The 15,853-nt window shown below is 36.4% G+C and overlaps 1 protein-coding gene across 2 annotated transcripts; it reads right to left on the bottom strand.

The window, feature by feature from the left end:
- Window positions 1-425: 425 nt before the first annotated feature.
- On the bottom strand, window positions 426-15,314 carry LOC134743115 (27 kDa hemolymph protein-like). Of its 2 annotated transcripts, XM_063676448.1 has the most exons (8): window positions 15,134-15,314; window positions 14,197-14,384; window positions 8,025-8,137; window positions 7,129-7,292; window positions 6,392-6,531; window positions 4,859-4,999; window positions 4,003-4,035; window positions 426-3,295 (listed from the first exon to the last, which is right to left on the bottom strand). In XM_063676448.1, the coding sequence occupies exons 1-8, from the start codon at window positions 15,171-15,173 to the stop codon at window positions 3,200-3,202; spliced, it is 915 nt and encodes a 304-aa protein (XP_063532518.1). In that variant the 5' UTR covers window positions 15,174-15,314; the 3' UTR covers window positions 426-3,199. The 2 variants fall into 2 exon arrangements, with proteins under 2 accessions (XP_063532518.1, XP_063532520.1); XM_063676450.1 differs by lacking the exon at window positions 4,003-4,035 and having other exon boundaries at window positions 15,134-15,313.
- Between the last annotated feature and the right edge of the window lie 539 nt (window positions 15,315-15,853).

Raw genomic sequence — 15,853 nt, forward strand, 5'->3', positions numbered from 1 at the left:
ACAATCGAAGTTACGTTCTTATTTTAAAACGAAATTCTATTACAAGTTTTACATACAAAACTTCTACTCGCTCCATTTTCTTTGTATAACAATTTTTAGCAACGAAAACTACTAGAACCAGACTGTTACGTAGGTAAAATATGTTCAATTTAATGTTATTTCTCAGAGCGTAACTTCGATACAGTAGGTAAATGTCATATTATATCGATATCGACTTGTCGTTTGGCTTCAATATCTAAGTGGGACTTATATACATTCATCTTATCAGATTTTGCGATTTTGGTATTAAAAAAAGGTACCCGAGTTTGAAGTTAAGCAACACATATGGAGCCTAACCCTAAATGTGTATAAAGATAAGACTTAACTCAATTTTTTTGTCATTTTTAGGGTCAATGATCACACGATAAATATAGTATAAAACAAACTTGATTGTAACCATCCCATTTATTTATTCTGAATTTTCACTTACACCTTACAATACAGGTATCACATAAAAACGACTTTATCACACGTATACCCAGAAACATAAATTAACAGCTAAACAAACATAGCGTACAAAATAAAGTATAAGGTCGTTATTTAAACATTATAAGTATCATGTGAAATAAATAATTCTCTAGTGACATTGGGTTATTTGGGACAAGATAAAATGTCATGTTTAGGCAATTTAAGTATAAATCGGACACCTTGTTTTTCATTTTCAGTCTTACGTGTGTTATTTTATAAATTTTCGGCCTTCAACACTAAATACTTTTAAAATGTATCACAAACCTTTAAGTCTCATGGACTTTCGTAGCCTAACTGATAACATTTAGTGACAGCCTGATTCCTCCAGTCCAGTACCTCAATGTATCACCGACATATTATCGGCACCTCATTTCGTCGTTGTGCTTACCAAATCTGATACAATATGCGCGATTTTTATTAAGCCTGGCTGCCGCTTGGCGCGGCACGCAAAATTACGGCACGGCGGCGCTTATAAATAGGAGTTTCCTCTTATTAAAATAAATTATTTCACACGTGAAGCACCAGCTAATTATAAGAAAAACATAGCAGTTATTTTTAAACACAATATCTATTTAATAAATCTGACAGAAATATAAAAAGTAGGTGAGTTGACCGTGACGTCACTATACTCGTTTTCATATAAATTCCATATTATCAAATCGTTTTGACAGTTCTAAAAAAGAAGCAGATTTGACAAGTAGGAAAGTAGCCTATTATCGCACAAATTACAGAACCCCACCTTATGTGTTGTTACTAGGTTATATCAGTTTAGGAAAGCGCAACCACGATTTGCATGTATTCACTTGTTAATGAACTCTTATGAAGTTAATGTTATGACGATAATATAAAGTTTTATGCCGATGATACGTTAGTATGCTGACTAACGATATAATTGACAATTATCTTATAGGTATATAGGCCAAACTGCAACATGCCACTAAAATTTATTTGGAAAGTAAATTTTATAACCCTCTAGTTCATACCAAGCCATATATGGCAGTTATAATAATAACATTGAACTCTATTGACATCTGTTAAAGTTCAAATTTAAATCTATTTTTATGGCATGCAATAGAGGGTTAAGTACGAAATTATTTAAACCATTTTTTCTACTATTCGGTGGTACGATAAAAATGACAGTTAATCACGTCGCAGTCGCAATAGAAACACTTTTTATGATCTAGATTTTCATAATCGTATAAAGGTAATATTTTAACCTCTCGTATGCCGAAAGGCGGATCTACGTCAGTAGGTATTCAATTCTAATTAAAAATTAATTAGAATTGAATACTGACTGCACGGATCCACGTTCTGATACGAGAGATTAAAAGACTGGCAGACGGTAGTTTAATCTGTCATTTAAATCTAAGCACTAACCCAAACATAAGGTAATAATTAAGCTCTTAAAGCAACTAATTGAGCAAGATACTTAAAATATGGACAAAAAATAATGTATATTTTAACAATTTGACGCAACAATAAAAAATGGCAATGTAAATCAATAAAAAAATATAACAAATAAATACATCTCTTAACGCCTATTTATTTCAGACACTTACTATTAAAATGATTGAAATTAAAATTAAAAATTGAGCCACGTTACATGCCGTTATTCGTTACAGTAAGGACAGTTAAGTCATGTTAAGTATACGTTGTATAATGTTGTTCGACTTTCTCACATTTACAGACATATGACTGTATTAATATATTATTACATTGGACGTTTATACTGGACATCAATTATTTAAAGACAAATGCCAAAAGTTGCCACAAACCAAAATAAACTAAACAAGACAAAAAATGGAATGTACACATTTAACATTTTTGTCACAACACTCACAACCGAAATAGCCTTTAACTTCATTTTTTTGGCATTTTCAAGAAATCATTCGTATCGTTTGTAGTACAAATTAGTTTCAGGACCCTTGGGTCCGTTGTACAACTTCTATTTTAAAACAGGAGTTGTTACTTAAGCCTCAGACTATACTACCGCGTACAAACTACGCTTTAAGCTCGGTTTAACCCCTAAAAATATAACTATAGGTACATTACTTCCAAAACTACTGCAACTATTGAGGCAATAAGCGCTCTATACGTTTCACGTACTATGTATCTAGTTTTAACTGTAGGAATTCAGTTAGCTGCCAGCGCGAATATTGGTATAAATTCATCTAAACTTACTAAACTATTTTCACCAGCACACAATCGCACTTTTTAAGTGATTTAAAAGTGCAGGGGTCTGCAATTGGCACACTTAAATTGTGTAACGATATGTATGTCGTTGTTGTATAAGCAATGGAAGCCCTATCACGGAGCGTAAGCGACCAACATTTCACAGCAATATTGGACTAATTATGTTGCTATCACATATAAAATGCAATAGACGGGCGTACCGGACCGCGACCTTGGTCCGGTCAAAATATCTCTTTCTCGCTCTCACTTATAGCTGCGTACTTACCGGACGTACGGCGGACCAGTGCGGACCAGGTTCCACTCGATTGAACAGGCCTCGGATCGGACAAAGTTTGCGGTCCGGTACGCCCGTCTGTTATAACTTTAAGTCGTGACAATGCGGTCCGTTTAGGCGCGCCTATAATAATATATACCTACTAGTCTCCGCCTTTTGGGCAAGCCTACTACACTAAAGTAATGTATTCCGGGATCCCAGTAATACAAATGATAGTGATGATACTTAGACCAGAAGAGTAGCTGCCGCCATCGCAAGAGTGAGTGACGTCACAGTGAGCCCGTTAGCCGACCCAGGCTTGTTTTTGTCAGTAGCAGCATCCTGAAATATAATTCTATAGTGAGGAATAGTATAGATACTAGAGAAAATTACACAGAAAGGCCGGTATAGGTACCTAAGGGTCCACCTGCATAATTTCTTGGTCTTGGTGGTTGGTTGGCTTAATGAGAGAGTGAGACGCAATGCACATGCATGCATGTTCTTCATTAGAAGAAGAAATTGGACAGATCGGAATACCACCCTAACATAAAAAATAGATTTTTTTTTTATTATTAAAACACTAACACACTAATAACACTGGCATACGAAAACGTAAACTTAAAAAAACCAGACCAAAACAAAAATTGCATAAACACGGCTAAGACCACCACAAGCTACTAATCAGTCCAAAAAAGTCTCTCACTAGAACAAATTTTCTTTCTCTTGCGATTTAAATTTCAGGCTGTAATATAGTTGTTTGATACATCGAGCATATTACTACTAATATTTGTGGACCTAGATACAAACTAAGCAAAACTTGCACTATAGGCGACAATTCACATAGGTACACAAACAAATAAAGACATACTTAGACTCAAGCAAAATGGAGCAAAATAACAAATTTACGGCGAGGGCGTACATTGAATCCTGAAAGAAGCGAAGGATTCCGTAATAGAATCCCGAGCGTAGTGCGGGATTCAAGTGTTAAGGCCAAGGTGAAAAAAAATTGCTATCATGTATGTACAAAAACAACAACACAAATTACTTACAACAGTACCACTCCTTGGGCTTGCTCGTTGATCCTGGTCAAAGGGAATATCGGCAGTGTTAGCAGTGTTAGTGATATCGGATAGTAGATTGGGCAAGCAAATTATCATTTTATTATCTAGGATAAAATATACTTAGTTCCTTAGAAAACAACATTTGTGGCTCTTTTCAAACTTGGTTACTGTTGGCTCTTCTCCAAAGTGCCGATGGGGGGTTAAGTTTTAGGTTCTAAAAAGGATAGTGTAGGTCGGTTTCTCCATACAAACGTAGTCCACATTTTCCTCTTTGGATACTGAGATTTTCGAAAATATTTTTACACAATCTGATACAGTTGATTATTTACAATCTTTTAATTATTATTTAAGTTATGAGGTTTTACAATTTTGTATGGAATATGAAGATAGTTTATTATTTAAGTAGGCATATTACAATGCGCTTATGAACGTCAAATATAGCTACGCCGGCTCTAACCCTACAGCCCTGCCTCGAGGAGATTTAAATCCCCCCTCAATTGGGGGAGGTAATCCCAATATGGGACCGGCAACAAACACGGTGGGACACATTTTTTTCAAAACACATCTTATAATTAACATGCATTACGAGTAAATAAGAAAAAATACAATTTAAATTACTACAGAATTCATTTTACGCTTCTTAATTCTTATAATAGTCAAAAAATCGAGAGAAGTCAAACGAAGGGGCATAGCTATGGTTAATATACATCAAATTGTGTAAAAATATTTTACATAATGTGAATATCCAGAGAGGAAAATTGGTACCTACTACTTTTGTATGGAGAAGTCGTCACCGTCACCGACTATCCTCTAGGTAAAAGCGCTGAAATGGGGTAAGACTCACGGTGAATTCCTTGCAGGGCGTGGCCTTGCGGATGAACTTGAACAGCGACTCCACGATGTTGGCCGTCGTGGGCTGCTCGCACGTCTCCAGCTTGCGCACCACGCAATGCTGCAGCTCTGTTAACTGCCCACACTCCTTATTCTAGAAAAAAAAAGATAAATGGTTTACAACTGCTATACGAAAAACTGAGGTGACAATATCCTTATCCAAAATATTTCCCAACCCTTAGGGCCACCCCACACTAGCGTCTTTTGAGCGTCGGCGTCTATCTAGCGCCATGGCGTCGCTGCGCAGTTGCGCCAACGTTGCGTCGAGCAGCAGCCATAGAGTTGACTAGACGCCGACGCTCGTCAGACGCTAGTGTGCGGTGGCTCTTATATACCAATCCGATAAGAATATCGTTAGCGAGATGTGCGAATCGATGCGGCCGGTTCAGCGCCATCTAGCGTGATATTCGGTAAACCTTTTAGTACAACGTAACGCAGCGTCCTTACGTAGGCGAACAACACGCGAACGCGAAGCGGCGCGAATCAATCCTTTGATACCTATAGAAGTGTCTTACGTGGGCGATCTTGTTGCGAACGCCGTGGGCCCGCCGCACCGCTTCGCGTTCGCGAGTGTTCGCCTACGTAACACGCAGCGTTACTCTTCGGACGCGAACAGGGACCAAGCGCAATGAAGTCCAGTAGGAGACATAGTCTCGCCTAGTATTCTAGAGGACAGTTGATCCCGTAAATTATTAATTATATTTCCTAGGATTAAGTGTTCCCAGTCTACCAAAGGACAAATTTTAAGACCAAGTACAATGGGGTTGGCCAGTCGAAATAATTAGCAGATGGCGCCAGCATAGCTTGCCCTGTCAATCCCTAGAACTGTCAAATTTTAGTTTTTTTAACGCCCTGGATGCCAGCCCTTTAAGCCAAATTTCATAGAAAAGGGGGCAAGCTATGATGGCGCCATCTCTGCAAACCTTTGACAGTTGCCAACCCCATTAATGCATCATCTTGGTTGCTTACTCCTAGCTTAAATTCTCGAGCGAGAACTTTTCCCATATAAAACGGAGAACGCTTTCGAGTACGGCATAATAATACCCTATTATATCTATATCTACAGTATTTTTCAAACTGGAAGGGTACGCTGATAGGTGTCATCTCCATACAATTCATAACCTAAAAATGCCAAATGTCGCAAAATTGTATTGAATTGACATCTATCAAAGTACCCTTCCAGTCTGAAAAATACTATAGTAGGTACAAATGGCGGGATGTCAATAGAACTCAATTTTCCCCGGCTTGCCTGTTTTGCGGCAACTGAGCACCTTATCAAACAAGTCTTGAAGAAAAAGCAAGCCAAACAGGATCCGATTTGGCCAACAGATAAGTTAGACGTGCCGCTGATATATTTTATTCCGGGGGGCCTACTGCAAATACCGAAATTTCGTTAGCTATCTCGGTCGCTCGAGTATGAATGTGCGATAGAGAGGCAGATAACGAAAATTCGATTTTCGATGGATACGTTAGCGTGTGTTCTTACAGTAAATCTGATTTCGGGGATGGAGTCGGCGGAGATGTTGGCGTTCAGCTGCACGTTGGGGCCGAGCGACTCGTTGGTGCAGTTCTGGATGGCCTCCTGCTGCGCCTGCATGCAGTCGATCCCGCCCTCCGCAATGAACACTGACAAGCATACTCATTAGATTAAGCGATTGATTGTTGAATTTTGTGCTAAAATCTAATACGTATTACATAAAAAAATAGTAATTTTTCACAATAAATTGTGCCTTTAAAATATATGGAAATAAAATAATGAAAATACAAGACTTAGATAATATTGATTTGTCACCCAACACCCAATTTACATACAGGGTGTAACAAAAATGGTAGGGGTCCTTTTAAGGGCATATTCGGTATCGTGTTCTGATTAGGAAAAAGTATAAGAAAACATTTTTGACGCGAAAAATTTTTGACCTCTGTATGGAGGGTTGGCCGACTTGGATGACCTGCCCCCTGCCCAATAGAAAAAAAAAATTTTTCGTGTCAAAATCGCGTCGCGGTATTCTACTTTTTCCTAATCAGAACACGATACTGAATATGCCCTTAAAGTGATCCCCACTATTTTTGTTACACCTTGTATGTATATGAAGTTTCAGCTCATTCGAATAATGGGAAGTGGGTCTAATTCAGCCTGCAAGATTCGACCCGAGCATATACACACATTGCAAGTTAAATAAGAGCTTGTAAAAAGTTGAATTGACTATTTAAAATGGTACCCACGCGCAATCCTGTCGCCATCCTTGAAGCAAACGAACTCGGCCAGCTGTTCGGTGACGTTGTACACTATCTTCAAGTTCTTCTGTTCGTCGCTCGAGAAGCACGGTCTGGCGGCCTCCACTGCGACTTTGAAGCACTCCTTGAACTGGGGCTTTTTGGCACAATATCTAAAATAAAACACTCGATCAATATTTCACATTTTTTCTATCTGAACATTTCCTAAGTCATACATAGCTTAACGGAGATGGTATGCATGGTTCGTTATATGGAATTCCCTTTTTTCAATAGCTAAAGACGGTAAAGACCGGTAAAATAATAGTTCCACCTTTCGTGAGCAATTAACGCTGGTGAAATAAGTATTTAAAATAATCTAAATTAAGATATTACTTATCAATAAATAAATAAAATATGGTTGCTAAATTAAACAAAGTATAGGCACCGGAGGTCAAGCACACAAGTCAAGTCAAGGTGGTTACATTTTGCACTTAAATCGCATTCAGTCGTTTGTTGATTCACTACCTTTTTGTACAATAGGGTGTTTTCCACATGTTGAATTTTATAACTAAATCTAGTTAAATAGATAGAAAATGAGCAATTTATCACAATAAATTTGAAACTTAAAAAATATATGGGTTTAATAAATAAATACATCAAAGTAAAAAAAAATACATCATTTTGTATGAAGCGTTTCGTCAGTGAAGTAAGGGTGCCAGACTTTTACCATCATGTGTCAATTTTGTATTGCTTTAAGACAATGGGTCCCATACAGACGTTTGATCCTCAAAACAAACCTGATCGACTGATACCATTCATAAAAAATATAGAATACCCTATTAGCACCAGCTAAGGTGCTAAGATGTATGAGAACTGATGAGAACATATATATTATAGGTACTTACTTCTTAAAGACCTCGTCCATTTTGCCGTTGGGTTTAGCAGCCTCGATTTCTTTTTCCAGCTCGCTCGTCACCACCAGGCCCTCCATGCAGGATTTCAAGTTTATGAACGCTTTCTGAAATCAATGGCGAACATATTCTTATGCAGGTAGGTACGTCAGCTACAACGTGAAATACCTTATATTACAAATGTAGTGCATAATTATGTTCCTTCGTATTTTCACGGAAACGTACGAACGTGTCTTGCTATTTGCAATCATTTATTTAAAAATATAACATTTAAGTAATAAAAATGCGGTAAAAACTTATATTATTTCTTTCAGAACTATTGTTTTAAAGTATGTAGGTAAACTAACATGAACTTTTCCCACGACCCTTATCGCTAAGGTGATTAGATAAATTGACTTGGTCACGTTAGTAAATTGTTTGTCCGTGAATAAATCGTTATTAAGCTTAGTAATTAACACTGTATAAATATGTCTCATTAACAGTTATAACTCTCTTGGGAGAAAATATATAGTTCAGATCTAAGACTGAACATTACTAAATAACAAAACATGTAAGTATGTAAAATATGTGACTTTTTTTTTCTCTACAAGTGTTTAGATGGTATTGTATACTTATACCCTTCTTGCCATCATATGTTTTTTGGGCAAATTGAATTCATGATAATATTGATAAACATAAAACAAGTTTTCAATTATATAGTAATATCACAATTTGTACCTTCGAAGACAAAAAATATTATTGTATCTCAATACCTCCCATTAATGCTTTTCACACATTAATAATCTAGTATAGTGTTTGTAATAAAGTCGTATCTTTTCTGAGGTTATAACACTTATAACGTTAATCGGAACACCTAGAAATCGATGCCGAATTATACATAAATTCCGATTTGATGAACTGGGTTAGCATGATCATGCATGATTCACGGTCACGGCACTCAAATGTAAAGTTACATTTTAAGTAAGCATGATTCTGATACATACGTTCATATGTATATTTGGATGAATATATTTTCTTGTTACTCGTTGCCATGGTTACGTTCTACTGGGTCACTGTTAAAAATCTAGTTATATCTTATACCTTTAAACGAGCAATTCTTGTATATATATTTATACATATATTTCCGGGATCTCGGAAACGGCTCTAACGATTTCGATGAAATATTGTCTTCGGTTACCGCGATAGTTACTCATGAAATAAAACTATGAAAACGGATTATATCGCGTATATTGAATTTATAATACATCCCGACGTTTCTAACCCTTTACAGCGTTCGTGGTCAACGGGTGACTGAGGAAAAATTACAAAGTGCAAAAATACCCACATACTAAAAATAATGAACAATCATAGACTATAAACTTTAAGGCTGGTTGTACATGCAAAATCGGTTCATAAGGCTAGTTATACACCACAATTATTTTCAAATAAAGATATATATATATACGCGATAAAAAAACCACCACCACCACCACTACCACCGTTGACCACGAACGCTGTAAAGGGTTCGAAACGTCGGGATGTATTATAAATTCAATATACGCGATATAATCCGTTTTCATAGTTTTATTTCATGATTTCGATGAAATTTGCAGGGGTTTTCGGGGGCGAAAAATCGAATTACATAGCTAGGTCTTATCTCTGAAACAACGTGCATTTTTGAATTTTTATGTTTTCCGAGCAAGGCTCGGTCTCCTAGACATTGATATTTAAATAACGGAACATGCATTTTTGTGGTAGCTATTTCAAAATTCGTCATTTCCATTATGCTAATTGCTAAGCATGTTAGTAGAACGTGGTACATCATGTCTTCTAACAGTCCGGGGTGCTGTTGTCCCCTAGCTGACACAGACAGATAAACAACAAGAACTACCACACATCCACCCATTTAGGCACTAAAATTAGATCATATTAATTACCATACGATCTCTTCTATGCCCAAAACGCATGAACTGTATTTGTTACTTCGTAGGTTAAAGTTAAAAATAATACAAATTAACGACAAGTTAAACTATTAAACTAAAAGTACTATAACTTTTTGTATTAATCAACGGTAACCGTTTTCCCTGAATGTGCCGTTCTTAGGCAAGAATGAGTGCAGTTTAATAACCATTGGCTGAGATAACACGCATCACTAGAAGACGATTAACCTCGCCATAGTGGCCATTAGCTCGGTATCTTTGGAAACAGTAGGAAACCAGATATTAAATGAGGATGGCCATTTGTAACGAAATATCTAGGCGTAGTAAAATGTGTCACACTGAGCGGGTGAGACACACAATATACAATTTTGATCGCAGCACTGTTTTGTGCCTCTAACAAAACAATCCATATGGAAACATAAGTTAACTCTGCCTAAATCCAACTTGGTATTATTAAAAAAATACTTTATGGCAACAAAAGTATATAACAAGTTACCTGATGATCTAAAAAATAAACCAACTACATTGTTCAAACATTATTTGGATTCTTACCTACTTAAGCATTGTTTTTATAGTGTTAAAGAGATCTGGATCGCAGTGATTAGATTCATAGTTTAGCTGTTTGATTGTACCTAGTTATGTTTTAATATATTGTGTAAACCAAAGATATAGATGTAAGAAATAGATATAAGTAAAAATATTTGTACACCGACTTCACGGTAGAACATTAATGTACCATATTTTTTCTTTTCATACATTATACTTATTATGAATGCCATACAGATACATTAGGTATGTAAAAAATACAAAGACATTTGTTAGCCTAAAACATTGATTAGTAATGATAAATACGGAAAAATGTAAACGGTATAAGTACATTTTCCTACCTACAGTATACCTATCTACTACGCGTTGTACAGTCTCTTCATTTTGTAAGGTCCTGGCAGAATATCCTATTCTCTGCCACGACACATGGTTTTGTATTTTGTATTGTTTTCTTTTACTTATTTCAAGAATTGTAACTAGTTTTTAAGTGTAATTCTAAGCTGCATGTTTTCTATGTACCATGTATGTTGTGGAAATGAATAAAGTTTTTATCTATCTATCTATCTATGCATTGTCAGAAGGAAACTAGAAAATCATAGATATAGGTATATTGTTTTCAGAATTCTAAAAATTTCGTAAATCGTTAATTGTGGCGAACATAATTGGACTTAGACCCACGTCTTACTATCGACTAGCTTGAACTTTGACACCGGACGGGAGGGCAGCGTCAATAATAACAACAGGAAATCTTAGTCCCTGCGCCATTGCAGCAAATTTATATACTATATTATAATTGGCAACCCGCAAGTGACCTGGGCAGTTTATTTATCTACAATAAAAAGTTTACGAACGGCGACCTTAATGCCAGAAGGCATTCTCTACCATTCCACCCTTGAGTCAAACAGATTAACTGTAATAGTAGTAATAGTCGAGTTACAGGCGTAATAGGCTACGTTAACTGTGTTGTAGGTTGTAGTGGTTAGCCACTAGGCGGGTCGTATTCGTATGCTCGCTTGCAACCGACTTGGTGCACGACAAGTGAACAAACTGCTGCCGAGTGAAACACACAATTTTCCACCACACCAAAACCTTATAATGCTTTACATATATGTCGCGATATGTCGTAAAAATGTCTAAGCTGCATATGTCTTAAGGCTAACCAAGCGAGGAATAGTTTTTATCATCATCATCAACATCACCCCTGCACCCCTCGCAGACGAAGTCGCAGGCAGAAGCTATAACGTTATTAAATTGTCCAAGAAACAGTAGTCACTTAGTCACATTGAACTTTAGATTCGCTGTATAACGCTGTATTATACCTACCTACTACCTACCAACCTACCACAGGTAAATTACCTGAGCCATTAGAGTTTAAAGGAAAATCAACTTAGAATATAGTATGCCTAGGTGGGAACTCCATTGCAAGCACATTGCGTGTAAAACGAGTTTACGTTAGACCTGTTCACTTCTTTATTATGTTTCTTAACAGTTAACGTACTTAACGTTGCTAAACTGTTTTGCATTGAAAATAAAACACTATGCAATAAATATTAATAATTGCTGTTGTGCCTACCAGCTTTAAATATATACACGGCAAACGCATTTCAGAAAATATAGTATAGGTATCCAATATAATAAAAGATAAATAAACTCAAGAGCCCACTGAAAATGTACCGCGCCTGTAAAGGTGCAGTGCAATGCAAAAATAGTTATTGATTATCTTAACTTTGCGTTTACAATAAAATGTGTATGTGTAACCCACTTCATAGATAAAAAAAATTAACAAAATGTAGATAGGTGCTGCGCTATGTTTAGTATGTGTGAATCTAGCTATTAATTTTACGGGATGTCAATATCAGTTTGTTTTATCGCCTATTTGATAGGCCGAAATGGGTCAAATTAAGTGTCTGACATAGGAGCCAGTTTAGAGAAGGGGAAACGATATATGTTGGACAAGGCAGCTTATATCATATATGGCTTACTTACTTATTTTTCAATAGCTGTATTACAGCATCATTGACCTGTAAAATCTATGGCAGACGATGCATTACAATGCCCGAGTGAATAAAATTTAAATTAGACACTTCTTAAAGGCCAGACCTGCTGCGTGCTGCGCTAAAATGCTGGAGCCGTGCATGCACACGTCACGCAAGCGGTGTGCCGTCTCTCATCTCATAAGGATCTATATATTACAACGTGCACGTCTACGCACACGCATCCGGTGTGCACAGGCCTTAAGGTGGCTGTACAAACCAATACCAATTTATTTGGGACTGTATTATAAGGAGCTTAATAATTCTAAAATACAGCCGATGATCTTCTAATGCCGATGTTGTTATTTATTTAGAGATTTAATTACTTTCTCATTTATTAATACTAACTATTGTTGTGAAACCACTGCCTATTCAATACCTACGAGTATAAATAGTCTATGAAGCGAAATTCGAGTTGCAAAACTGGAATAAACATGTAATTTGATTAGACATACTTTTACACCAATTTTCACATTACGAAATGATACATTAATTTATTATCTATCATAAAGATAAGATAATTACGAATTACTCATTGATCAGGCTGTTAAGTCCAAAACAATTATAAGGATTTACCTACCAATACCTACATCCGCTTGTGAAAAATGGAGCAAAATGCTGATTGCTGATAATAGTGATAATTGAATGTGAGGCAGCAATCTGAAGGTGGTTGAATATAGTTAATCTACAGAGAAATTGGGTGAATATAGGTAATCTACTACTGCAGAAAATGAAGGTATAACTGCACACAGTAGTAAACCACCATACAGAAAAGTATTACTCAAACATCTTCAGGTCACTTTCAATCCATTTATCATTTATTTATTCATCAACTAACTTACATTAACAGTTATACCAAACATGTAAGTTATAGCTAGGTTACTATACATTGAACTTAATTTAACAAGACAAGACAAAACGGATAAACTGTAGAAACATAACAAATTATTGTATTACTACTACTATATACATGACTAATAATACTAAATTATGACGGTATAGTAGTGGGTGTGGAGATCGACTCCAAATACTGAGTTGCAGTGGCTAGGACTCTCGGTTCCTTCTGTGAGAATATGTCTGTCAGGGGGTTGAATAGAAGAATATTATTTATGTGATTCAGTGCTACATATATCAATATCCATTATCAAGTTAAATACAGAATTCAAGATATTTTATCATACCTACTGTATAGAAAACAGCCAAGGTCTCTCTCTACCTGGACTGGAACTCTGTCCAATAAATAATTTTGTATTAGAGCCAGAAATTATTTTCAATGTCTACAATTAGCCCTACACTAGAAAGGTAATGTAATCACTTGTCTGCTACCAGTACTAAATTAGTATACCTATACCTAAATTAATCTATTTCCTCCAAACTAGAGCCTATGACTAGTCTTTGGATTAGTTGCAGAGCGGACCCCACACTCAAAAACACATCAGAAAGTTTCAACAGACATTTTTCAGAGAGTTTCAATATTAAACCTTAGTAATGTTTTAATATCATATGGTGGTATGGTAAAAACAAAGCTGTATTCCCATTTGTTCCTACCGGGCACAGATGGAAATAGGTGCATTCATATAATCTTAAAGGATATAACCACACACACACATGGGGTGGGGACAAATGTGGACTTAATTGGGGGTTCACTATTTAGCCAGTTAGACTCACCTCAGCATTTCCAAAAGCATCGGGTCCTCCATTCTTGGCACACTTGTCCTTAAATGCTGCTGCCGATTTGTTTTTGATCTCATCAAGTTGTGTCTTGTCCACCTTACCCTGGAGTTCTGGAGGCAGGTTCTCTAAGGCCGTGTTCACAGCTTTATCTTGGTCAGCATCCAACTGAGCCCAAGCCGCCCCTTGATATAAAAATAGACATATGTATAATAACACTTTATTTTAGATGTTATAGATTATTATTTTACTCAAGCACTCTGCACACAGATGCTTAATGTAGCCATCAGATATATTGGAGCGGCCAAAGTGCTAACAAATATCTGAACACACTATTGTCAAGGCGTTGGAGTGCGTGTTCAGATATTATTGAGCACCTCGGCTGCTCCGATATATCTGATGGCGACTGTAGGTGTAGAATAGTGACTGCACCTCTATGTAGACATAATTTTGGTACCTATACATTTTTTTAACAATTTACTATGACTTTATAATTGCCTGAATTATGAAAATTTCTATTTATAGCAATAGAAACATGTAAATATATTATGGATCATTACCTGTAAGGCAAATATAATAAATATAAGAAATACTATTTACAGATTTTATTACAATTTCGATAGATAAAAAAAAACAGTTTTTACATAGGTACAGTCAAGTGTAAACATATGGGTACACAAATCATACTCAAAAATATGTCCCGTAGCTCGTCAGCGAATTAAGAATTATGGGACATATTTTTGAGTAAGTTGTCTACACCCATATTTTTCACCTGATACCTACACATAAAATAAACAAAACCTACAAGTAAAACCGGATCTCACGTTCAAAGTAATATCATAGTAAACGACCTATAGGTTAAAAGAGAATAAATATTTTCCGTAATCATAAATTAACTCAAGGGTACATATATTATAAACAAGAAAACACTTACCTAATAGAAATACCGCTACAATAACACTCTTGTTAAACATCTTGACTCGAGAGAATAATTAAATTTATAAATAAGATCACTTCACGTAAAATAAAGCAATATAACGTAAATATGTTTAAAAAAACGTATCAACTATTTTTCGCTTAAATCATACACGCATCATAAATCACACATCATACTCCATACCGAGACAGACGAAGACTGTTTTTTTTTATGATATAAATATATGCGATGCGAGTCGATCAGCGTGACAGTTAACCATTAAGGAATCTACAGACTGCAATGTAATTTACTTCGATTTATCGTCGCCAAAAGGGGCCCACAGACTATCAGTCCGCCGGACGATATCGGCATGTCAGTTGTTCGGAGCTGTCAAATTTTTGTTCTAACTGACAGGCCTATATCGTCCAGCGGACTGATAGTCAGTGGGCGCCTTTATGATCGTCGAGATCAAAACATCAAAAGCCCCTCCACACTCGTGATTAGCGGACGAGTGTGAAGCGAGCTAAAGAGTAAAGTAATAGGCATAACACACTATCGCACCGCACCAAGGTCATTGTGCGACGCACCATAAGTAAGAGCGAGAAAACAATATCTCTTTCTCGCTCTTATGGGCGCGTGCGTGCCGGTTAAGTTAGGTAAAGAGAATATAACCCACTAAGCCCACTCCACACCACGCGGCGCGAAACCGCGAATGCGAGTGTGGAGCCGATTTCGCTG

Source organism: Cydia strobilella, chromosome 7 (genome assembly GCF_947568885.1).
Source record: "Cydia strobilella chromosome 7, ilCydStro3.1, whole genome shotgun sequence".
In the NCBI taxonomy this organism is placed as follows: Eukaryota; Metazoa; Arthropoda; class Insecta; order Lepidoptera; family Tortricidae; genus Cydia; species Cydia strobilella.